The sequence below is a fragment of the Poecilia mexicana genome, unplaced genomic scaffold (assembly GCF_051168715.1).
Source record: "Poecilia mexicana isolate PSO_F unplaced genomic scaffold, ASM5116871v1 scaffold_18, whole genome shotgun sequence".
Lineage (NCBI taxonomy): Eukaryota > Metazoa > Chordata > Actinopteri > Cyprinodontiformes > Poeciliidae > Poecilia > Poecilia mexicana.
Genome location: NW_028263387.1, coordinates 3,378,797 through 3,404,200, shown reverse-complemented (window position 1 = coordinate 3,404,200; position 25,404 = coordinate 3,378,797). Strand labels below are relative to the sequence as shown.

Here is a 25,404-nt window from a genome sequence, read left to right as displayed (position 1 = left end):
AGAGACTTCAGAGGGATGAGTTATAGTCATGCTTTCATAGGTTCACTTTATTTCACTTTTTTTTTTTGAGAGCAAAACGTATGTTTTTTATGCTTGACACAGATGTTGGTGTGGTATTCTCCAAAAAGGAGCTCACACACAGCGATTATATAAATGGCAGTACAGATGAATGTTCTCTGCAAGATCACTTTCCAAAATCATTGGCTTTTAAGCTAAGTTCATAGTTGATGCATTAAACTGGCGTGAGGATGCTTGCACGGATCACAATGTCTCCAACCGTGTACATTAGCCTTGCGGCACCTGGTCATGCACCTCCGCTCCGTAGCCCAGTGCACAGTGGGCACGCCACCTCTCACTCAAACTGGACGATTTGGAAGGTGTTCCTGTAGAGCAGATGCGTCATTTTCAAAGAATACTGCACCAAGAACTAGACCAAGTATAAAAGCCACACGACTTGCCTTGCAAGTACATGCACAACAAGATCCTCTAAAACCGCAGCTATAACTCAGCCTCTAGCATTGCCAGAAGAAATGCATTTTGGGAGACCCTAAAGGCACCCAGACTGTGATGATAGTGGTCAGGAGCTGCTGCAGTAACAAAGACATCAGACAGATGCACAATGGGCCATTATGCAGAAGGTCAGAGCTGTATCCAGTAATGTGTGTGCCCTCCGCCATGACACTCGGGTCATCATAAAAACTGGTGGTCAGTGCTGTGTCTGGGCTGACAATCACTGTCAGTGCTCAGGCAGCAGTCAGAAGAGCATGTAGTGCTATTGGTCATTAACCTGTACCACTGGCACATGAAGAGGGAGGAGAGTGCACAGGTGGACACCACAGCAACCTGCAAAAATGCAAAGCCACAAAGAAGAATATTGTTTTGAGGAAAAGAAAAATGAGACACAGTCAGTGCTACTGGTGTTGAGATTCATCTTCTGGCAGGACAAAACACACAGCCAGAGCTACAACAGAATGATCAGAGCTAAGTTCTGTTATCTAGAATATGTAAGAAAGCTACACGTTCATAACATCCAGTATGACTCAGCTGGATTATTTTGTCCAGAAAAATTAGCATAAATATCTGTTGCCTCTTCTGCAGCAGGACTCCTATTATTTTCACAGGAACGTCTGGACTCTTCATCACCTACTGCAGTTTGTGTAGACATCTTTATATAAGTACCAACTTACTTATCAAGTACATAGGAAACAGGAATCATTGTTTAACTGGTAGCTACGCGACCCTGCTGTCCGGAACACACAGAGACAACGAGGATCCGCCTGTGTTGCTTTTATAACAGAGTGTAACCTTCCGCTTCAAAATGTAGTGCCAACTAAATTACAATAGTGGCAAACACCTGAGACCAGAGAAGGTGGTAGAGACAAAACCTAAAAGGCTTACAGCTGTGATGACAAAAAAGGGTCTGGAAACTAATCTACTCTTCCAAAATATTATTACTCAACCAGAAGCACAAGAAAAAAATCCACTGAATATCTGCAATCAAAACGAGTAAATAAATATCTAAGAACGAACTATATAACAAATAAGACATTAACAAAAGCACAAAAACAAACAAACAAAAAAAAAAAACAGATCAAACTCCAGTGAACTACGGCTGTAAAGCTGTGATGGGTAAAGTCAGATCAGATGAAGTGGTGTTAGTGTTCTCTGATGTGTGTGGTCTGTGGTGTCAACTTCAGCTTCCTGCTCACACATCTCACTCCTCCACCAGAGGACCATTTGACTCGTTTGCATGAGAAAGAGACACCTTGGTGGGGTGTTGTTTGTGTGGGGGCTCGAGGCTCAACCCGCCACGGTGGCTTCCTAGCAACCTGCGTCTGTGTCTGTGTCAGGCGTTTGGCTGCTGGAGGCGACCGGCCCATTCGCCTGCTGTCGCCTTCAAGAGTCGAGGCTGAAGTTCCCACCCTCTGATGCTGAGTGTTTTCACTTTTACTAGTCTGCACTTACAGGTAACAGATACACACATGCATACTCTACACACACTCTGCCAACCACCAACCTACCCCTACATTTACACATACATACTCATGCATGTATGTCTTTCTATCTTCACAAGAACCTCGCATTGACTTCCATTCATTTTTCAATCATTTTTTCAGCCTTAGTCCTAAACCCAACCCAGAACCCAAAACAATAACTCTTCCTGAGCTCTGGGTCTCTCTCACACAAGTTTCTCAGTCCTTTCAAATGTCTTTTTATTGATTATTAGCAATACATTGATAGAAACAGTACAAGACCCAAATTTTAACAGATTTTAGTCCACAAACAGGAGACACACCCAGCAAAACGAAGCTTAGGTAAAATAAATCAAATTTGCACAGCAGAAAAAAAGATACAACAAATGAATAATGCCATTTAATATAATGCTATGAAAATAACATCAATTAGCCACATATATGTATGAAAGAAAAATTAATGTATTAATCTAAATAAAGGTGGGCTTCTTTGGGATAATAGTAGAAGATTTCTCCAAAGAAGGGATGCCAAACTTTATGAGATCTATTTTCTAACTGGTTGTCGGTCAGGTCAATAACTCCATCCATTTAGCCTGTCTACTTCAATGTCAGACACAGTCAAATCTGTGATGTCATAATGTAAGAGATGCTTGTAAAAATATATTTTGACATTGTACAGCTTCAATGAGGAGAACAGTTTTTTTTTCAGTACAGACTGTGTTATGCACTACAAGGGATATGTTTTTATATTATTGTTATGTTATAATATACATTAGTTACATTTATTTGACATGTCTACATAATGTTACTTGAGCCATTCAGGCCAGAAGTTGCCAAACTGGTGCAGACAGTATTGCAGTGCCCCCTAGAGGTAACACATGTTGCAGCATGGTGACTGTTGAAGTATCAAGGCAATGCAGCGATCTCTAGATGATCTCTGACACTCTCAGTCTGTTTATGGTTTTTAACTGAAAGTATTTGAAGACTCAGCAGCATTCTTTCAGTACACAGCCCCACTCCACAGACTAGTGGAATCACAGATGTGGGTTTGGAAATAAATACAATCCAACACGCAGATTCCATGGTAAGGTTAGTCCAAGTCAGGTTTAGTTTATTCTAAGTCTGGTTAATAAGTTTAAGGAAACTGGTTAGATTGCATCAAGTCATTCATTCATTCACTCCTAGACAAGCATGCAGCAACAGTGTAGCTTACATTGTTGTTGCCTTTTAAGCAATCTCATGCAATGAGAATGCTTATTGTGGGAGACTGCTGCACCAGGATCGGTTAGAGGTCTGGGCTTTTAGTGGACCACTCCAGAATGTCCACCTTGTTGTCTTCAACTTGCTGGAAAATAAATGTTGTCTAAAGTAGTTCTCCTGAAGATAGAAACAAATCGTCATTTTACCTTTGACCTTTGCAATCCTTCCAGGGCAGCTGCTGAGAAGCATCCCCACAGCATGATGCTGCTACCACCATGCTTCACAGTGGGGATGGTGTGTTTGTGGTGATGGGCAGTGTTGGTAGAGTCTTGTCTGATGAGACCAAAAAGCTCCATCTTGGTTTCATCGGACCAAAGAACTTTCTTCCTCTTCACCATGAAGTCTTCCTGGTTCTGTTTGGCAAACTGTTGATTTGAGTCATGCCCATTCCCTCCTTCAGTGTTGTCATGGTAACTCTGTGTCCTCTCTCACTAGTCTCCTTCTTGCACAGTCACTCGGTTGTGAGGACGACCTGATTTAGGCAGATTTACAGGTGGGCCATATTCCTTCTATTTCTTGATGATGGATTTAACTGGAACCCAGAGGATGTTCAGGGCCTTAGAGATCATTTCATATCCATCTCCTGACTGATACTTTTCCATCACATTTTCTCCTAGACTTAAACTTAGACTTTCTTTCTTGTCATTGCACAAAGATATGACAGTGAATTTGACAATGAAATCTCGTTGCTGGGCTACCGGAGTACACTGAAAAAATACTGAAAAACTACAAGTGTGACTATAAATACATGTGAATAAAAGTGTTGCTGGTGTAGGTGAGAAAACCCCCCTCTGATTTTCTATGTTTTTATGCTGTAATGGTTGCCAGGACTACTGGTTAACCAGTGAATGGACCTCAGGTGATTTCCATGCCACTCATTGTGAGACTACTAGGACCAGTTGACTGGACCTCTGTCAAATTAGGTCAGTGATCATAAATCGGATGAATATTTATGTAGTCACTTCTTTTAGGTTAAATATTTTTGTTATTATTTTATAATCCGTTTTCACATTGACATCAAAGTTTATTTTGTAAATTAATTTATCAAAAAAGCCAAGTTTGTTATTGTTGATGATAATAAAACATCCAAGGAGATTAATTCTTCTTTCATCGCTGTATGTAACCCAATAAACCAGAAAATTAACTGCCAGATGACTGAAATAGAAAAACATTTCAGAAATGTATTCATCTTATATGGGACAAATTTTCATCTGATAATGTGATTAAATACTTAAAGTTAAAAATGTGTTTTCTTAGTAAATTATGCAATTGAAATAATAAAATTGGAATTTAAGTGGAAAAAATTTTTTGTACTTCTGAGCTCAGCTTAATTGTTTTGTTTATCCCTGAATATTGAGAAAACTTTCTGTTTGTTGTGGACTGAAGAGTAATGAAGTAGATCAAGATTAAGTGGATTTTTTTTGAAAGGCTCTTTAGGCTGTTTAACAGTTCAGATGACTAAAGAAAATCTTCTGTGATTTTCAGTATTGTCATTTCTGTGGCTTGTAAGTTATAAGAAAATTTAATAACAGCAATGTGCTTAATCACTAGTTGTTCTGAACATTTGAAATTATTTATAAATCAGTCGACACGTTTGAGGTGAACGGATAAGATGAAATCCCAAAACATACATTTACACTTGAGGTTGTAGGTTGATAAAATGTGAAAAGTTCAAGCAGTGGTCATAAATGGTAGTCTGATGTCTAAGAAGACCAACCCAAATATATTTTATTACATTAAACATCACCTTTCTCTACTTCACAGCTTTATGTCATCTTAATACCTTTTTTGCAAGAGGTTGCCAGTGGCAACATTAATAACAATTGATGGGTTATAACATTTTTAATGTCATGATCATACAAATCTAAACTAAGTTTTACTTCTTCACAGCAGAGTACACACAGTCAGTGATTTCATTTCTCTGGTTTTGTCTTGTTGATGTGTAAACCTTCTGGAGCCTCAAACCTGCGTACTGGAGGTCTTCTTCATCTTGGTCTTCCCTCTATTAGCACAAACACATTGAAATATGAAGATTTAATAGGTAAAATAAAAAGTGTCCAGATAAATTTTATGAAATAAAATAAAACCAGTAATGGAGACAATAGAAACCTCTGCAGTTCCTGTGTCACCATGGGAGAATCTGGAAAGGGGTTCTGAAAAAGAACACAAATTCAGTTTCCCGATGCCATTTTCAGTCAGCAGACATTAGAAACAAGAAGCTGTGGTACCTGAGGTGTTGGAGTTCTTTCTCTTATAAATCCTGAACAACAAGAGAGCTTGTAAAAAACTCAAGAAGGAAATGAAGGCCAAAGCTCCAGTAAGAAGATGCATAGAAATCACCTCATCTGTAAAAATGTCAGAAAGTATTTTATACTTTTTGTAAGAAAAAAGAATCTTCACATTGACTTGTAAAAGCTTAGTTTCTAACACGCCTTGGACTAGGACACTAGGACTCTGCTGTTACTGAACTGGAGAGCTCCTTCAGTGACAGAGTGCTGCATCCTGGGTACGCCAAAGAGCGTTACCGTGGAAACTTCCTTTCAGCTGCTGTTAGCACCGTCAATGCTTCCATTTCTGCTGCCATTTCACATGTTTTTCTGCATTGCACTGATATACAGTTTTATAAACTGTCTTTTTTATGTTCAGTACACATGAACATTACGCACACTATGAAAAAAAAGTCATCCATGCACATCCTTTTGATCAGAGCACAAAATTTCTATTTCTAACAACTGCACAGTATTTATCTTGTATAGTTTATTATTGTTAAACTTATATATATATATATATATATATATATATATATATATATATATATATATATATATATATATATATATATATATATATATATATTTTTTTTTTTTTTTTTTTTGATGGTGCTGTTTCACCTAAACTTGCCCAATTTTCTATTTTAATACCATTGATTATTCACAAAATTTATTTCAAGTAAAAATCTGAAGAATGAGTAAACACATTTGTTCATTTATTATTAGAGAGCAATAGTGATCAAACATGAAGACCAAGGAACACAGCAGACAGGTGTGTGGACTTTATGGAAGAGTGGGAGCAGAGTGACATCACTGAAAGACAGACATTAGAAGTCCAGTTTGAGGTTTTTCAGCTAATGTGTGTGTGTTCTGATTAGGCATGATGAAAATTAAACTTTTTGGGCCACATGTGAAATGTTGTGGTGGGAAAAAAATCACCTTAAACACCAAACTGAAACATGGTGGTCACAGTGTCATGCTATGAGGCTTTAGTTATGTAAGGACGGGGAAGCTGGAGAAGTGTTTGCCCTAAATTACTGAAGCAAGTATTTACTCTTTGAGGCTGAATACATCATATTTCAGATTCTGGAAAACTACGCATCATATTTTTCCAAAGCATTGTGCTTACCTTTAAAGCCCAGTTTGGTCCCATTTCCAAACACTATGTGTCCACAGGAAGCCACAGCGCAGTAGTAGGTTCCGGCCTGAGACCCAGTCAGGTTCTGCAGCAGCAGGCGGTACAGACATGAACGGGTTTGCTCCTGAGTTTTTTCTCCACACTGGTCGTTCCTGCCTCTGCGGCTGTAAAGGAGTCCTGGAACTGATTCTCTGTTGTTCCTGAACCAGTAAACACTGTGTTCTCCATCACAGCTCCCAGTTTCTACTGTACAGGTTAGAGTCACATGACCTCCTGGCTGGACGGCCTCAGATTCTACCTGATGGACCAAAGTCTGCATGTTCGAGTCTGAACCCTTCACGAACACCGTAGTGCCATTTCCAAATTCAAAACTGTACATGTAACCACTGCAGCAGTAGTAAGTGGCCGTGTCTGAAGGCTGCAGCTCGGTGATAATCAGGTGGTTTTTACCTTTTCCAGAGCCCAGGCTGAACCGTGGATTGTTTTTAAATTCATTGTAAAAAGTTTCCTGTCCATATTTGAACAGGGTGGAAATGAGTCGTGGTTGTTGTCCCAAGGTTAGCTTATACCAGCTGAACTTGACGGCCTCATCCGTTTCATAGAAACATTCCAAAGTCAAAGTCTCTCCAGCTTCAGCTGACAAAACGCTACGTTTCTGACGGACAGACAGGGAGATGTTTTTTGTCTGAGCTGAGGAAAGAAAAAAGGCCGAATGAATCACACCCATAATTAACACATGAAACCAAAGTCACAAACTTCAAAGGAATTACACTTAAGATGCAAAAGCACAAACTCACCCATGTTCACCAGAAGCAGGCATGTCAGCCAGAAGACGAAGTGTGCAGGTGTCATCTTGGTCAAACTGCTGAATGAAAAGAACTTCAATCCTTCCTTCACTTTATAGTCAAGACTGTACTTGTGTGGCGCAATAGGAGTGACAGCATGTCATGTTCAGGAAACGTGATCACTTATTCACTGACAGTTGTTGGTCATTCTCAGAAAGCAAGACCTTCTGTCAAATTGGTACAGGTGGATTGAAGTCAGCAAATTTTGGGTTCTGGGAAAGAAAATCCCAGGGAGTTTAAAGTAATCCAGTTTTAGTGAATATGCATCATCCAACATCAGAGCTGAGTAAAAAAAATATATATATAATCATCAGAATTTTTTTTCAAAGCTAACAGTTCCCGCCTTCAAATATTTTATGTAGAAATTACAATTTATTTCAGAACAGATTTTCAACAAATGTATGCATGTAAAATAATGTATTACAGAGCTGCTGAGGGTGTAGAAAAGTAAAAGCAACATTAACTTAACATCAGTCTAACTCAAAGAAATCAGAAGGGATGGTTCTCATTCATTTCCAGCCATCTGCTATAACTAGACAGATTCCCAAAGAACTTCGTTTAGGTACCAGTTTCATCAGGGAGAGCATTCAAGAAAGTATGTGCTGCTCTGACTGTTATAAAAATGTTTCTTGGTAAAACGGAAAGAAGGAATCTGCAATTTTTATTATTTTACCCATGAACTGCAAATCAACATCACTTTTTTGAAAATGGATTCCAATCATGTGCACAAATCAAGTCTGCTACTGCAAAATACATAAATAAATAAATAAATAAATAAATAAATAAATAAATAAATTAATTAATTAATTAATTAAAAAAATAAAATCTGTCATAAGGATTGGTGGGTTGAGTTCTTGTTCAATATGAAATAGTCTGACTCCATTGTTGCAGAACATGTAGATCAAAATATCATAAAACAGAGAAGTGCTTATAAGACTCCATGTCTTGACTTCAGTTCTGGGTTGAAGATAAGAAACCATCAAAACATAAGACTAAGCAAGAAGCAATAACCAAAGGAATAAACTAATAAGTTATCACTTAACCATCACAAAAACACAAATTAAACAAGTTATGCTTCCTGAAAAAAAAAAACACGTCAATAAAGAACTCAGAAACATGCATTCTTCTGATAATTAATTTTCCTTTTTTTAAGGGAAGAAAAAAATATGTAAAGCTGGTATACATCAGTTTACACTCCATAATGGTTGTTTGTACTGTAGAATATTTTAAACTGCATTGATTAAGACTAAAAACATATATTTTTACTATTATTATTACACTTATTGTATAATTTTATCAATTGGTTCCATGTATTTGTTTTGCACTTTTATAATTTATTCAGCCACATGAAGGGATTTTCTAACCTTTCTGTAGAATAAGGAGGTTCTGTATGTTTCTCAGATCATGAGAAAATCACCGTGAATTACTTATGAAATCAACGTGTAAATTCATTAAGCAGCAGCTTTGATTTGTCAACAGGATCAGAGACAGCATCTATATTTGGGCAATTAAGTATTTCAGTTCTTTCTGCAAAATTTCAAAAAAGCTTAAGCTTATCTTTAGCCAGGAGACAGATGCCAGTTAAAGCAGTGACTGGTCAACCACATCAGTGGGTCATCTTTCTTCAGAGGTGGAGTTCCTGTCTCCGCCAGGAAAAGGACGTCTTCCCTAATGCACGCCCTAAAGGCTATAGACAGACAGGAGGTCCTTTGTTCACCTGGAGCTGTGTAGCACTGACAATCAAGCACATATACTTGCTGCTAAATGGGCTAAATGGGGGAAGGATGAAGGAGAAACAACTTACCATTACAGGAAAACTGCTTATCTGCTGTCATCGGTGGCTATGCTATAGTTAGCATAGTGCTAGTGCATTATCATTCACAACAGGATCTGCTGATGGGGAGAAACTGCAGGAGGAAAGGTGAGATGACCAGTGCCATACAATATTGTGATTGACAGCATTAAGACCCACCTCCTGGCTCTGATTGGTTGTTTCTAGTTAGCACTGGGAGAAGGCATTTCTCCCACAGATGATCTTTCTCATAACATGTTGTCATGACACAGAGACAGCTTCAACAAATATATTACAGCTGGACATAGGCACCAGCACCCCTTCTGACCAATGGGACAAGAGTGTGAGAAAATGGATGAATGGATGGAAGCATGAAATACTTAAAAGGTGGATAAAAAGGTCAAATCAAAATGAAAACTCCAAAGTTTTGTTTCAGAAGCTTTAGATCTGCTTAGATCTAAACCACATGTATTGCTGTGTGGGAGTGAAGACTTTGATTTGTGGGTATAAAGATTTGAAAACCATCTTCCTTCCTCTTCACAATTGTAAACAATTGTGCTGGCTGAAAAGTTTGAGTTTTCCAACTCATCATGAAATCAGAAATGAACATTCTTGCTGACTCGTTGTTAACACTATTTAACGTACGCTGGTCTTTGGGGCTCGTAGTGACGGGTGACGTGAAGTAAATGGAATCAAGGCGGAGGCTTCCTGTTTGCTGACCTCACAGAGGTTCACGACAGAAGAGTGCCGCTGGTTCACCGTTGGTCTCTCAACCACAAAGTAGCATCTGTTGAGTTTGTGGTTTTCAGGTTATGTTAGCAGTAAACAGCCTGAAGACCAGCAGCTCCATCGCTTCACTCAGAACATGTATTTGCTTCAGACACATGAATGTTTTATCTGTGGTGATGTTGGTTGGTTTTGTTTTTAGTTGATTAAGGCCAGAGTGTCTCTTCCACTCTTACATTTATTATCTCTTTTTGCTGGAGAAGCTGCATGGCTCCATTTATACATTTTTAATGTGAAAATGTAACAAGTAATGTCTTGTTGATCACCTGACGATGAGGTTAGTTCATTGTAAGGCCGAATAAACCAAACATAGGTCTTAATGCTTAAAATATACTTTTTTATTTTTGGACATTTGAACTTAATTACTGTAGGATCAATCTGGAATGTTGTTTATAATTAAATGTCTTATTATTGCATACATTAGTTTGATTGTATACATTTGGATATAAATAAATTACTCAACAATGCCAGTTATTGAGTAAGGATGATATAAAAAACTGAACTTAACTGAATTGAACCCAGCACCTCTCTGTGTGACACAATAAAAATCTGCATACTCAAAACCAACCTGAAGTTTCAGCTCTCTTACATATTCCTCCAATTCACTGTCTTGGTTCCTGCTTGTCTCTGACTGTCGTTGTGTTCACATCGGATCCGACATGATCAAGGTTTGGTCAGAGACGAGTTGTTGTGGCTTTGGGCCTCTGGTCAGGTTTCCTGTGTTTGAGCTCAGCCAGCACTGATGTTTCCACCAATGGAAACTTGTACTGTGCAGACAGACCACACCACCTCCACCACACAGGTGGAGGAAGACCGGGTAAACAGTAAGACAGCTACAGACTAAATGTTCAAACCTTTTGGTTGATATGTTTAGATGACTGGAGAAGTTTATTTCATGAGTGTGATCAGTAGTACACCATACTAGATAGATATGCAACATCTAGATGCTAAATTTAACTAGCAGTCAGTTAGCAAAGTCACACTCACACATATCTATTATCATAACCTACTTGTTTTTGGAGCCACAGCATAAAACCATCTAAGAACTGAGACAAACATTCAGGTTTCACAAAAAAAAAGAAAAAAAGAAAAAGAAAAATTCACTGCAATAAAAGTGTGAGGAGTCTAGTGCCCCCTGCTGACCAGGATCAAAGCACTGATGATTTAATCTGAATAAACACACTGAGCTGTGGTTGGGAGAAAAGCTGCCATTTTCTCCCATGGTGTTAGTGTGGTTATGTCCAAGTTCTAAGACAGAATGTTTCAAAACAGAAACATCAGTGTCACTATATTTAACACTTATAGTGAGATGGCAAAAAAAATGATTATTTTTAAAGGTCCATAACACTAACTACTGTTTGCCGTTAAGGTTGCCTCACTCTGCAAACTGTAGTGACAAACTCGGTGTTCACCACATGAGCCTGATAAAACATGCTGCATTTTTAATCTCATAAGTTGTTTTTTTTTTAATTTGGTGCTAAAATAAACAGTAGCTGTACTCAGTTCATCTGTTTGCCAGCAGGGACCAGCTTCCTGTCTACCCTCCATACAAATAACTGATCTAAGCAATCAAATGTCAATAATTGGTTCCTGCAGCACTTGGATGTGGTCATATATGGTATTGAGTTTGAAGAGATCTGTATTTCAAATAAAACAACTCAGATCTAAGAGGTGTTGCAAAGTAAACGTTTGTTTGCTTGAAAGGCCCACATGCTGCGGTTGGACATAAAAGGTTTGCTTCTGTTCTCTATTCTCTGTAAAGCCCTCTCTGCTATGTGTGTCTAAAGACGTTGGCTTTGAGCTATGACCTTTGCTTTTGGAACCAGATCATAAAGTAGATCTTATTATTTGCAGGTGCAAGCCTTGATGCTCAGATGCTGACTTCAACGTGAGACTTGATGTATTTTTAGTTCTGCAGCCAGCTGACTAATACAGAGAGCAGAGTGTTGTCGCTGAGTTCGCCGGTCCGGGCCGCTCACATCGACCTCAGCCCCGGTGGTTTGTCGGCTCCACCTCTCCTCCGTCCTGACAGGATGTCTCTGTGGTCAGAGCTCTGATGCAGCTTGTTTTTCTCCTGCTGCTTTACAATAACACCTCTACCCTCCGACTTCTTATCACTATTTATACTTAACCCAACATATTAGCTGAGTTTTTCATTACAAATGTGTGAAAATCTTTGTCTGTTTTCTGCTAATGTCGAAGAAACACAACTTCGCAATTGCACCGTTTCCATTAAATAAGAAATTAATATTTCACAAGCTTCTGCATCTCTGCACATGCAACTTGAAAACAGAAAACAATCACCATAAAAATCCCCCAAAGTCTAAAAATATCACCACTGGTGCCGAGTGCATCTCTCATTCTCATGTGGTCTCTTGTTTACCCTCTACTCATGTGGTGAAGGTGGTGGTGTGATCTGCACAGCTGAAGTTTCCACTGGGGGAAGCATAAGTTTCAGGTCAGCACAGAACGTCCACCCTGAAGCCCCTCGTCACGGCTAGATATGGTCAAATCTGGTTTTACAGGACATGCCGTGTGAACAAACTGAATAGCAAAATTGACCAGAGCAAATGTCAGAATCGGCTTTGTGAAGATGAGAAATGAGGCGGTGTGAGTGTAGGTGCCACAGAGGGAAATGAACAAGTCCCAAATAGAGCTGGAAAATAAATCAGTTGTCCAGAGTGACAAAGTATCAACATGATTAAATAATATGTCTGACAGGATTTTCAGTAATTTCACTGAACTCTGAGCCAGAACTGCATAGAATTCTGGGAGATGTAGGCAGAGGAAAGGCTTTCTTCAGCCAACCTCTCATGGCCATCTAAGCCAGGTGGGCGGCATCAACCAACCCACCCACCTAGCTAGCAACCAAAGAGCTGCTAGGTAACTCCCTGGTTACCTAGCGACAACCTGTTGAGCAGTTTCAGGTTTAACCACTGTTCCTCATAACTGTTTCAAGATAAAAATAATAATAAAAAAACAATAATATGGAGTTAAAACTGTGGATATAAAAAATGTAAAGGTCATGCCACCAGTTTGGCTGTACGTCAGATATTTAGAACAAAAAAGTAATCAATAATTATCAATATTGACAATAGCTTATATCGACTAACATGAATATATTTTATATCTCGATAAGTTTTTCAGCCATATTATCCATCCCTGGTCCCAATAAACTTTAAAATGTTTTCAAAGAAAGATTATTGGCACACATTCATGCAACAAGCATCTGTCACCAATATAGATCATATATTTTTAAAAGAGTCATAAAAAAAGAGCTAGTAGTCTTTGATCTTCAAAGTTTCCTAAAGCTGGACAGCCGCTTTGTCTCAACGTTGGGTCTACAGTCATACAGGATGATTTTTACAACAGAGACATTCTTTCCAGTGATGAAAATAGTTACAAAACACTTTCATGAAAAGGTTAATCTCCTTTGTTCACAGATCACAGTGAACATATCATGCCACACAGCATGATGTGTGGCATGCTGTGTGGCCACACATCATGCCACACAGGTGCACGCCGGCGGGCAGAAAACTGGCGTGCACCAGTTTTCTGCACGCTGTCTCTTTGATGCAACCAACAACTGCAGTCATCTCAGTATTTCTGCAGATGACAGGTCTACCTTCTACCGGAAATCTGAGGTGTATAGAGTAAAACGGAACAGTGAGAGTTGAGTAGCTCTAGACTCAGTCTCATGTATAACATTAGCATAAACCAGGAGATTGTCAGGAAAATGGGAGAATTGAGGTCCTTAAAGTCTGAAGTTCTGCTAAACAGATCAACTCTGAGGCCATGATCAACGTCCAGTCAGTTTCTGTTCTGTCTTCAGCTCATCCTGAGCTTATGTAAGTGTAAGTGTTTAAGGTTGAGATCTGCTAGGAGCTAAGGGGAAGTAGAATGATGTAACATCAGATTTAGTTGGCTTAAATAAAAATGGGTTTATTATAATAACATTTTTGAATAGTAAAAGGAAACAGGGAGGAGAGAGAAGGAGAAGACAAGCAGAAAATGGCCCAAGACTAAGAATTAAACCCAGGTGGACCACAGTGAGGACTACAGCATCAGCACCTGGTCCCTGTGTTCTACCGGCTGACCCACAGGATGTGACTGCTGGTTGCGTTGCTAAGGAAGTGGAGTCATGGCGAATATCATTACATAGCAGTGGAAAGAGACACCATGCTTACTCACTATGGAGAGCATGTAAATGGTAAACTACAGGAGGCAATTTAGGACATTAACTACTTTTTAATACATAATATTGACTATGGCATAAATAATATTTTCTGATTAGTATTAAATATTGTTTATGTATGTGATATTCTTTAAAACCAGCCCACATTCTTCATACACTGGAAGAATGAGCTAATTTTGTTCTGCAAGTGCAAATTTTTTTGTGAAGTCTAAAAATGTATTTCAGTTGACCTCCTTGAAAATTTTTGTATTTAAATTTATTACCCCAAATGTTTTCAATATCCTCTGCTAAGTTTGAGCTTGATTTTTATTTGTGTAAGAATGTAATTAGAATAGTTGTAACATATAATGTATACTTTACAGTAATTTTTTTTGTTGGTGATTGCAAAATATTTATATCAATAAAAAAAAGGTGGAATCACCCTTAAGCCATTTGCTGAATCGGAATCCATGTTGGTGTGATGTTGGATTACAGTAAACTGTCAAAAGAACACGTCAATGCATCTAATATATGATACAAATATTGTATGCCAAATATTTTTATTAGTAAAATTTTCTTTAAAGAATAAAGTATGAGTCAAGGATGACCAGGCTACATGCAGTTGCCAGCCTATTCAAGAATAACAGTCGGCTATTCATGCTAATGGCTAGCAGAGGAAGAAGGCAATCCAGTGGGTGACCAACTAGGGCATGCTAGTCACCAGCCTCTCCAAAGCTAACACAGGTGAGTAGCTACTGTTTGATTGGCTTAGTTACCTTGGCCAGTTGCTCATTTACTGGTAACGACCTATCACTAATGAGATCAGTAGCTAGCTTCAGAATGGTATAGGCTATGATCAGAAAGTAGCCGCTGATGGGTGGTAATAGTCTTTGTTTCGGTGCTGAATCTGTGCTATAGAGTGTGTTCCATATGTTTTCCATTAGGTTACTGGCCAATGCATATTGCTATACTTTGACTGTTATGAAGGATTAAATAAGCAAGATAAATGTCATGTTCAACAGTAAATAACAAAGGGGAAAGAACAAATAACCTCAATTTTTTGTTGTATTTTATATATACATGCATTTAGGCTAACACGACTGGTAGCTATGAACATGTGACAGTGTTGTGTTCAAGACCACCTAACCCGAGACCAAGACAAGACCAAGACCAGAGTGTATCGAGACCGAGACAAGACCAAGACTTTTAGGGTCCGAGACCAAGTCAAGACCAAGACCGATGAAAGTCGAGACCGAGTCAAGACCAAGACCAGCGGTCCACGCTACATGATACAATAAAATGTAAAATATGATCGAAATTGCTTCTCAAAATAATCTGAAAGATCCATATTCCCATAAAAAACACCTAGATATTAAATACTTAATACATTTTACCAATATTAAATATTCCATTTCTGTGCTAAAATGTGTGATGGTCTCGTGCCATCCCTAAAAACATAACACCCTGGGCATTTGCCCATATTGCTCATGTAAGAAACCACCACTCTCTGCACCATTAAACATAGCAATTGAGGCAATGCCCTGACGGTAAATAACGCTCAACTACCAACACTGACCAAGGAGCAACAAGCAAGAAGTAACCAAACAGAAGGCGCTCATCGTGTCTGTTTTCACTCTCTATCCCAGTACATGAAGCCAGGTAGTCTGACACCATGGCAGACATTACAGCTGCCACTTTGAACAAAAACAATCAAAGAGTGCATGCCCTTTCTTTCTTGTGTTTTAGTTATTTGTTAATTTAAATATCAACGTACATAATTAAATAAAATAATGATGCAGTGCACACAGAGCATTACAAGAACAAAGAACGGGTGTTCTGTCAGGTCAGATCGTCATATGCTTAGCACAAACTCACGGTGTTCTGTCGGATCAGCATACGTTGTCAGATAGTTGTACGTTTAGCTCAGACATGCATACGCTGTCATTACCATATGATTTTATTTAATCAGCAACATAGAATCATGACGTAGATCATTATTAACAGTTATTAACAGTTGTATGGCATCCAGCTGCAGCCAGACCTGCTTTAAATACACTTTGAAACCATGACAACGCATGTATATCTATCTAGTTATCATATTATGTCATATTATAAACAATTTAATGACTTATTTTCGTCATAACTTGTTGCTGACAGTGGAGTTGTCAGCAACTGACAACTCCACTGACGGTCGAACTTCTTAAGGCGCATGCGTTGGCATGGTACTCACTGCATGTATGCTAGCAACATAGAATCATGACGTAGATCGTCATACACTTTGTTATTAACAGTTGTATGGCGTCCTGATTTAGCGGTTAAGTGAGTTTTACACGGGCGTGTGTTGTAGCTTACTTCAGCTGCAGCCAGACCTGCTTTAAATACACTTTGAAACCATGACAACACATGTATATCTATATAGTTATCATTGAAAACAATTTAATGACTTATTTTCGTCATAACTTGTTGCATGTGGTGAACTGACAACTCCTCTGACGGTCGGACTTCTTAATGCGCATGCGCAGGCATGGTACTCACTGCATGTATGCTATTCTGACAGTGTATGGTAATCTGATAGAACAACGGCTCTCAGTGAGTGACACTCCAGTCCTATCTATAAGTAAAGAGCCGTGGAGAAGAATCGACTGTTTCTGAATGTCACATCACTATATTGCAGACTTTTGGACATAGCGTTGTCCTATATATGCGACAAGACAGTCAACATCTCCGCACAATAACTCAGACAGTGAGTGACTTTTTTTCATTACAATGCTTATGTGTCTCTGCAGCTAGCTTTGCTAACATCACGTTAACGGAGCTTACCTTCTTTGAGCTACTTTTCTAAGTGACGAAAATAGTTAGACGTTGTCCCCATCGTCTGTGAAAGCGAAGCGCTGCTGAGTTAGCTGTGGCCATCGGATTTCTTACTATTTATGCAGCGCTATTATATTACTGACGATTAGACAAACATTTTCTGCCGCTGAGAGAAAACCACTGCGCATGTCCTGGAGCGCCGCGTGCGAGTGAAAGGTGGGGAGGGGGAGGAGGGAGGAGGGAGTAGCGCCGCGCGCGAGTGAAAGGTGGGGAGGGGAGCAGAAGGGGGGAGTAACAGAAACATGTAGTTGCTTGGATTTTAATCGGTGCGTTTGCATCAGCTGAAAACAAAGATGTTAACAAATAAACTGGACAGTATGCTGTACGTTTAGTGATATTTTCACAGTTGCGGTCTCGACTGGTCTTGAAATAAAATGCCGAGTCACCAGCGCCCGAGACCGAGACAAGACCGAGACCAAATGCGGTCGAGTCCGAGACGAGACCGAGACCATCAGAAAACGGTCTTAAGACCGGACTCGAGACCAAGACCGATCTCGAGTACCACAACACTGACATGTGACGTTTCCTTAGTTGGAAATGTGTCACTTGGTACTAGCCAATGAACTGCAGTCTTGTCTCTTAAGAGTTGAGAAGGCATGTAGTTTCTTTTCACTCAACATTAAAATCCATACACAATGGCATCTGCACAGCTGGTCTTCCTGATATGTTTTCTTTTAGGAGAAATGGGTAAGATTTGTTTCTAATTCCTCAAATACTTTTCTTATTAGGTTTTGCTTTCTGAAACAGGCTTATGTTAAACAACTTGATTCCTTTTTGAATTTTCACTTTTTTCAGTTCAGGAAACACATCTGACAATGTCGTCATCACTGAATCAAGAGACTGGTTTTCTGTTGGCTCGTGTTGGAGAAAAAGTGAAAATGCGATGCACCTATGAAGGTAATGAGCCGGCGTGGATCTGCTGGTACATGCAGACTCTTGGACAGAAGCCAAAGCTCATGTCCAGCATGTTTGTGTACGGTACAGAAGTCACCTTTTATGAGGAATTCAAGAATAGCTCACATTACGTCATAGAGAAAGAAGAACATTTGCATTATTTGACAATAATAGATCTAACAATGTCAGACTCAGCTACATACTACTGTGCACTTAGCTATAAACAAGTTCTGTATTTTGGAAAGGGAACCACAGTCAGTGTTAAAGGTCCAGGTTTTAACATCCAAGCTTCGGTCCATCAGTTGGAATCTGAAACCATCCAGCCAGGAGCCTCTGTGACTCTGAACTGTTTGGTACAAATTGATAGTTGTGATGGAGAACACAACGTTTACTGGTTCAGGAACTCAGAGGAATCTCAACCAGGACTCATTTACACCTATGGAAGCAGGAAGGATCAGTGTATGAGCAATTCCAGCACAAAAAGTCAAATATGTGTGCACAGCCTGTCGATGAAGAACCTGAATGCGTCTCATACTGCAACCTACTACTGCGCTGTTGCTTCATGTGGACATGTTGTGTTTGGAAATGGGACGAAGCTGAGCCTCTCATGTAAGTACAAGTATTTTGTGTTTCAAAGTTAAATCTTGAATGTAGACAAAAACAAAGTTATTCTGTTATTCTGATAGGTGAGAAAATGCACCTGGTATATTTCTTGGCTGGATCTTTGACGACTCTCCTTGTTGTTTTGTTGATTGCCTTGGGATGCAAACTAAATAAAAAGTACTGCCATAGTTCAGGTAATATAATAAATAGTGTCTCATTCCTTTCTTGTTCAGTGACAATATATTTTCAATGAATAATTTTCTGTGTTTCATAACCAGAACCTAAACCTACTACTGCCACTGAGGTGAGATTTTTCTCAATAAGTTACAGCTTAAAATTACACCTATTATACAGTTAATCTAAAAAATTATTCATACATTTGGCAGATTTGGATTTAAATTTACTTTCATTCAACGAGGAAGTGTGTTTCTGATAGGAATTGAAAATTATATGTAAAAAATTGGACAATTGTGTCAATATTGAAGAAAAATATTTATCTGCTATTTTCAACTTTACTGGCAATAAATCAATCAATACCTTAATTCTTGACTACAGTTGTGAGTTTCTCTTGGTATTTGACGTCTAAGTCTTTGAGAGTGAAAGGCCTCCTTGAATTTACACTAATCTCAGGCCAGTACAAAATGTAAATATTTCCTCCAGTCAATAGAAAAATGTGAATTAAATATAATAATAACTGTAAAACTAAATCTGCCAGGCGTATAAATGGTTTTGGGCTGAGCTGTGTTTAAAAAAAAAAAATGTATTTAATGTTTTACAATTAATTTTCTTCTGCTTTTACTGTCATTTCCAGGATACCAACCAAGACACAGACAGAATCCACTATGCATCAATAAATGTCGATCACTCTAATAGATCTAGAAGACAAAGAAGCAGCACAGCGACTGAGTGTATTTACTCCAAGATCAGTCAGGACAAATGAATTATTTCTTCCTGAAAATCTTTATTGCCTCTTTGGTTACATTTGAGTAGCAGGTTCAATACACTTTGTTGATGCTCAGACAAGATTTTCGTATGAATGTCATTAGAGCAGCTGGTGTCACATTGTTTCCCATCTTGTCCTTTACGTTGTCATATTTGAAAAAAAAAAAAAAAAAAACTTTCATGGGTCAGAAAGTGAAGAAGACGAGACATCTTTTGGAAAATCAAACTCACACCTTGAAGGTACGCTTGTTGCGTTTGAGCACAGAGTTTGATGTTTGATTCAAGGTTCCGTGTTCATACAGGGTCTATATGCGGTTTTCTTATTTCATGGTTTTAAGATGAATGTTCAATGCTCTTTACAAAGTCTGTGAGTGCCCACAAATGCTTACGTTATTATTAGCTGAATTAAATAGACATAGCCACACTCAGTGGTGGGTGAAATTAGTGCAGACAAAGCATCTGCATGCTGTAATCAGGTAATGTTACCACTGTGTCTCTCTTTTGGGATGTACCTTTGTTTTCTGTTTTTAACTTAATCTTTTTTTTTAGTAAATAACTTTGTGGAACCTAAGGTGTGTGATTTGTACACTGAAGTTTCAACCTACAAAATTTTGATTTTGATAAAAACCACATAATTTATATGTTATGTTTTGGTCATGATGTAGAAGATTTTATATAATAAAGATTTTTTTTTTTTTAATTCTTGTGTTTCTTGGCGCATGTACAGCTGGAGGTTTTTACTGCTGCTTTTCTCTCTCCGAGGTAAATAAATGCAACTATTGCTGTTATAATGTGTTCTACTTAGCAAATAAATGAAATGTCAAAGTAAGAGACACAGGCTACACTGTATAATCATTATATGCAATACATATAATATATCAAGTGTTTCACTATAACTTACAGTATTAATCGCAGATGCATAATTTACTTCTGAAGTTTGCTGTGTAATATCTAACAAAGTAACATTCCTTTGTAATGGGAGAACGTATCTGTTTGATTAGACAGGTTCCTTTGAGCTTATCAGTAGATCGTTAACTGTTGCAGCTTCTTAGTTTGGCAAGGCAGATTTATTTATATGGTGCATTTCAACAAAGCAAAACTTCAAAGTGTTTCACATGATGAAAACATAAAACAGCAAACAAAATATTACATAGCAGTGGCACAAAAAGGAAAGCAATAAAAAGTTGGAATGCAGATTAAAATGAAATTTTTTTCACTTAATATAGATCAAAGGTGAGTTAACAAAGAGGTTTTAATACTAAAGGAGCTCAGTGTTTAAACAGTTTTGCAGTTTTCTGGATGTTTGTTCTGGATAAGAGGTGTATAGAAGCTGAATGCTGCTTCTCCATGTTTGGTTCTGGTCCTTGGGACGCAGAGCAGACCAGTACCAGAAGACCTAAGTGGTTCTGGATCAGTTGAAACTGTCTGATTCACTTTGTAGGCAGACCTGTGAAGACACAGTTGCAGTAATCAATGTGACTAAAGATGAACGCAAGCTGAGACTTTAGTCCTCTGATCCTGGAAATGTTCTTCAGGTGATAGAAGGCCAAGTGTTGGGAATTACATTTGACATTAATGTTTGGCTTAATAAATATGATTAACAGTTTATGATTTATGAAACTACCAACTAAGACAAAATTTCTTCAGTCAAATTGAAGATGCCATCCACAAGCTGGAGCCAGAAGTCAAAGTCAGGTAAAACACATTTATGTGGACACAAACAGCCCAACTGAAAGCATGCGTCAGGTACAGCAGCTTACCCTGATGTGTGTGAATGCCCAGTGTCAGAAGAAACAGCTTGCAGCTGCGCCTGGGCGGGATGTTTGGATCTGTGTGACTGTGTAGCTAAGCAACCACCAACCAGTTCCACCCTCAGTTTGACAGTGTAATTATTTTTCTCCTCAATAACATGTTTAAGTGCACCTTGAATAATAGATTATAGCATAGCATAAAGCTTCACATTGAACAATAAAGCTAATTAAAAAAAAAATTAATTGTAATCATCACAATCGACTACTGAACATCCCTTGTGTGCAAGGTTGCCTGTATTACTGGCTTTTTTCATAAAGGTCTTCCATACCATCTAAATGTATACCTGAACTAAACCATAAACGGTAACACTTTATTTGAAGGGGTGTGCATAAGACTGACGTGACACTGTCATAAACATGATATAATATCTGCCATGAACATGAAGAAGTCTTTATGAATGTTTATGACTGTTGTCATAAAGTGTCATTCGGTAAATAATGACACTTTTAAAGCAAAGTTGCTCTAAAAGTTGCATTAAAAGTCCATTAAAAGTGCTAACTTTGGATGATTTTGTAAATTATGATAATTTAATTCAAATAAAGTGTTAATATAAAAATTATTTCAGAATGTAACCTTTTTTTTAGTGTTTTTTTCCAGTTTCACTGGTCATCATACCATTGCTCCTCTGTTAAGCCTCTAGCAATGTTTTTTACCAGCACTGCACTGAGAAGTAGCTTGTATAATGAACTCAACAGACATGCAGTTTTACGTCCTGTTTGCTAGTTGCTGCTGGCTAGTCTGAAGGAGCTGAGTGGGGCAGTGGTTTAGGAGGGCTGCTCTGTCAAGGAAACTGCAGCTAGGAGGATCTTGATCCTCCAAGGCGGTTCTCGGTTACATCAGGCATTTTGCCAAGCTGAATGGTTGCCACGGAGATCAAAGGATTTTGCAAACATGCATGAAAGAATCAAAGCAACACTCCAGGCATGTTTGACAAGGGAATAATAATAAAGCAAGATGCAAATGATTTTACATAATACTTCCCCTTTAAATCCATTACTTATTTAGTCAGATGTCATGATTTCACCTAAGGTTTAGGTATAAATTAATTTACAGCAGCAGAGTTCATTCAACTGTAACTGAACTAATATTCTCAAGAACAAACATAGACACCAGAGGTAGGTTTGAGCACGTGATTATGTTTCCAAAGTAGGACACATTGCATCACTTTATGTTAACCAATCAATGGCAGACTAGACCCTTAAGAGAGGAGAATGCTTAAAAGATACTTTCCATTCACCACAAAAATCTGAAGATAATGGCATTTGCACACTATGCATTTTTTCCAACATGCCTTGTCCTTTGCTTGGGTGAGTTTTTGGTTAAATTAATATGGGCATTCTTAATTGCATGAATTGTCGACTTTATTTCATGAGATGTGTAGTTTAAATTTGGTTGACTTTTAATTTTTTTTCACTCTGATTTTCTATTTAGTTCAGGAGACTCACCTGACATCACATTCATCTGTACACCAGGAGAGCAGCTTCACATCAGCCCTTGTCGGTGACAAAGTGACCTTTCAATGTTTCTACAAAGGTGAGGATTCAGCATGGATCTGCTGGTACAAACAAAGCCTGGGGCAGAAGCCAAAGCTCATTTCGAGCTTCTATAACTATGGAACAAAAAAGACTTTTTATAATGAATTCCAGAACAATGGTCGTTTCCAGTTGGGTGGTGGAGAGAATCACACTTACTACCTGACGGTTTCGGATCTACGTGTTTCAGACTCAGCGACTTACTACTGTGCAGTTAACTATGCAAAGGTTTTGACTTTTGCAGAGGGAAATACTGTTAGTGTTAGAGATTCGGGTTCTGACATTCAGGCTTCGGTCGATCAGCCGAAACATGCCACTGTCCTGCCGGGAGCCTCTGTGACTCTGAACTGCACTGTACAAACTGGGAGCTGTGGTGGAGAACACAGAGTTTACTGGTTCAGAAACTCTGATGGATCTCCACCAGGACTTGTTTATGGACACGGAACCAAGAACGAGCAGTGTGAGACAAATCCCTACAGACAGACACACACCTGTGTGTATGACCTGCCTGTGGAGAATCTGGATGCGTCTCATGCTGGGACCTACTACTGCGCTGTCGCCTCCTGCGGACACATCGCTTTTGGAAATGGAACCACGCTGGATTTCACAGGTCAGTTATAATCCTGATGATTTATGAATTGCAGGTGGTAAATACAGTAATAACATCTCTATTAGTTTTCAGTTCTTCATTGAGAAACCTTCATTTATCAATATCTACTCATGCTTGTTGTCTCTCTTAAAGAGAAAGGTCATTTAATACAAACAATGAGTAGCTACAAAAGTGTGTGGAAAAAAAAAGGTAATCTACGGCAGCCTGGGTGTTCTGCTAACATATTTGGGGTAAATAAATAAATAAACTGCCCATTATAATTTCATTTTAAAATAGCTAAAATTACAAACATCAGTCAACCAGAGGAAAATCCTTATTCAGTATATTTAGAGAGGCCAGCTGAGTTTTAACTTCTAACATTTAGTTTGGTGTTTTTCCTGATAAAAACAGACTCTGAGTCCATCAGATTAATAAGCCAAATTGGTTTATTAATCTGGTAAAGGGTTTGAAGGTCTTAAAGATTTGAAATCAGCTAACGCACTGAGGTAACACACCTGGCTGTCCTAACAAGTTCATTCTGAAAGCAAGCCGCTAAATAGTAAAAGTGGTCTCACTTTTAGATATGTCATGCCTTTAATGTCAAAAATAGTTAGCTTAATTTTCACGAGAGTTGGGAACATGGTTGTGAATGTGAATTTATTCAGAGGTTGAAACGAGCCGTTCACGTTGGAAAGCCCTCCAACACCTCACAGCCCAAAGTTACTGATGGACTTTCTGATTCCAGAGACCAGAAGCATCTCAGTGAGCAACAGTTTGTTTAGTCCAATGGATAGAACAAGGAAAATGTCGGACGTTTAATTTAAATTAAAACCCCAAAATAATTGGTTTTATTTCTTGGCTCTTTGCAGGAGTAGAAAACATGTTGGTGTACCTCTTTGTGGGATCTCTGTTTGGGTGTGTCACCACCATCCTGGTTGCTTTACTGATTATCTTTGTGAACAGGAGAAAGAGAAGACAACTTCACCGAGCCACGGGTAAAGTGGGAAACATTTATCATACACTTTATGGCTACAAGTATAATTTTAATGAAAATTTTTTTATGTTTTCAAAACTAGAGTCCAGACTGCCTGTGGCCCAGACCCCAATGACCGAGGTAAGAACAACCAACGAATCACAATCTGAAATTAAATTTATTTTTATTTTTTATTCATTTAGAATTTTGTTCAAACATCCATATTTTTAACCGTCCACGTATAACTATCATGTATTTCCAGGATAATCACAGAGACTCAGGCGGCCTCCACTATGCATCTATAAATGTTGAGTCGTCCAGCAGATCACAGAAACAGAGGAAGAGCAGCCAGTCTGTCTGTGTCTACTCTACTGTAAACCATGACAAACAAAGAGTCTTTACTGTTCAGAATCGCTGAACTTTTCTTTCGAGGGGAATGATTTTTCTGTCCTCCTCTGTATTAAGATAAACTTCGCAAGGCTTAAATAAGACATCAAAATTATTTCTTTAGGATCTTTTTTTAAACTAAGGTAGCTTTCTATTTTTGTGGTTTATATTCTTCTGTTCACTTCGTATGAATGAGTCAATGAATTATTTTTCTTGACTTCAACAATATTTCTTTTCGTATATGATTCTTTCTGTGTTTTCCCACAATAAAGGTGTTTTGTTTGTGTCTGCTTGCAGTTTATTAAAGCCAAACTTTTTTTTCAGTGTTTCAAACACAGATAGCATTACATCAACCTGCTGTTGCTGCATTGGCTCGTTTTATTTTGACAAGCTAATGAGGAACAACGATCAGGATAAAATGGGTTTTATGGCACAAAAAAGTATAATTTGTTTTGGAAGGTCAATTAGAGGTCATTTTACTCAGGCTACATAAACTCACTACATTTTATATCTCCACCGAAACACCTTGTCTGTCATGTCCCTAAGTTTAGTGATTTTCAAAC

The 25,404-nt window shown here is 38.4% G+C and overlaps 3 protein-coding genes across 3 annotated transcripts; 2 read left to right on the top strand and 1 right to left on the bottom strand.

Annotated features, from left to right (window-relative positions):
- Positions 1-4,935: 4,935 nt before the first annotated feature.
- LOC106920502 (immunoglobulin kappa light chain-like) lies at positions 4,936-7,608 on the bottom strand. The gene is made up of 5 exons (XM_014991535.2): positions 7,439-7,608; positions 6,633-7,331; positions 5,462-5,578; positions 5,343-5,386; positions 4,936-5,235 (listed from the first exon to the last, which is right to left on the bottom strand). Exons 1-5 carry the CDS (start codon positions 7,491-7,493, stop codon positions 5,110-5,112), a joined length of 1,041 nt encoding a protein of 346 aa, XP_014847021.2. The 5' UTR covers positions 7,494-7,608; the 3' UTR covers positions 4,936-5,109.
- A 10,019-nt stretch (positions 7,609-17,627) lies between these two features.
- On the top strand, positions 17,628-20,379 carry LOC106920501 (uncharacterized). The gene is made up of 5 exons (XM_088015871.1): positions 17,628-17,796; positions 17,905-18,612; positions 18,690-18,800; positions 18,885-18,910; positions 19,418-20,379. The coding sequence occupies exons 1-5, from the start codon at positions 17,745-17,747 to the stop codon at positions 19,544-19,546; spliced, it is 1,026 nt and encodes a 341-aa protein (XP_087871997.1). The 5' UTR covers positions 17,628-17,744; the 3' UTR covers positions 19,547-20,379.
- A 2,393-nt stretch (positions 20,380-22,772) lies between these two features.
- Positions 22,773-23,833, top strand: LOC106917243 (uncharacterized; the record flags this gene model as incomplete). Its single annotated transcript, XM_014986053.2, has 1 exon — positions 22,773-23,833. A coding segment is annotated over one exon (741 nt), but the record flags the coding sequence as incomplete, so codon positions are not given.
- Positions 23,834-25,404: the final 1,571 nt, after the last annotated feature.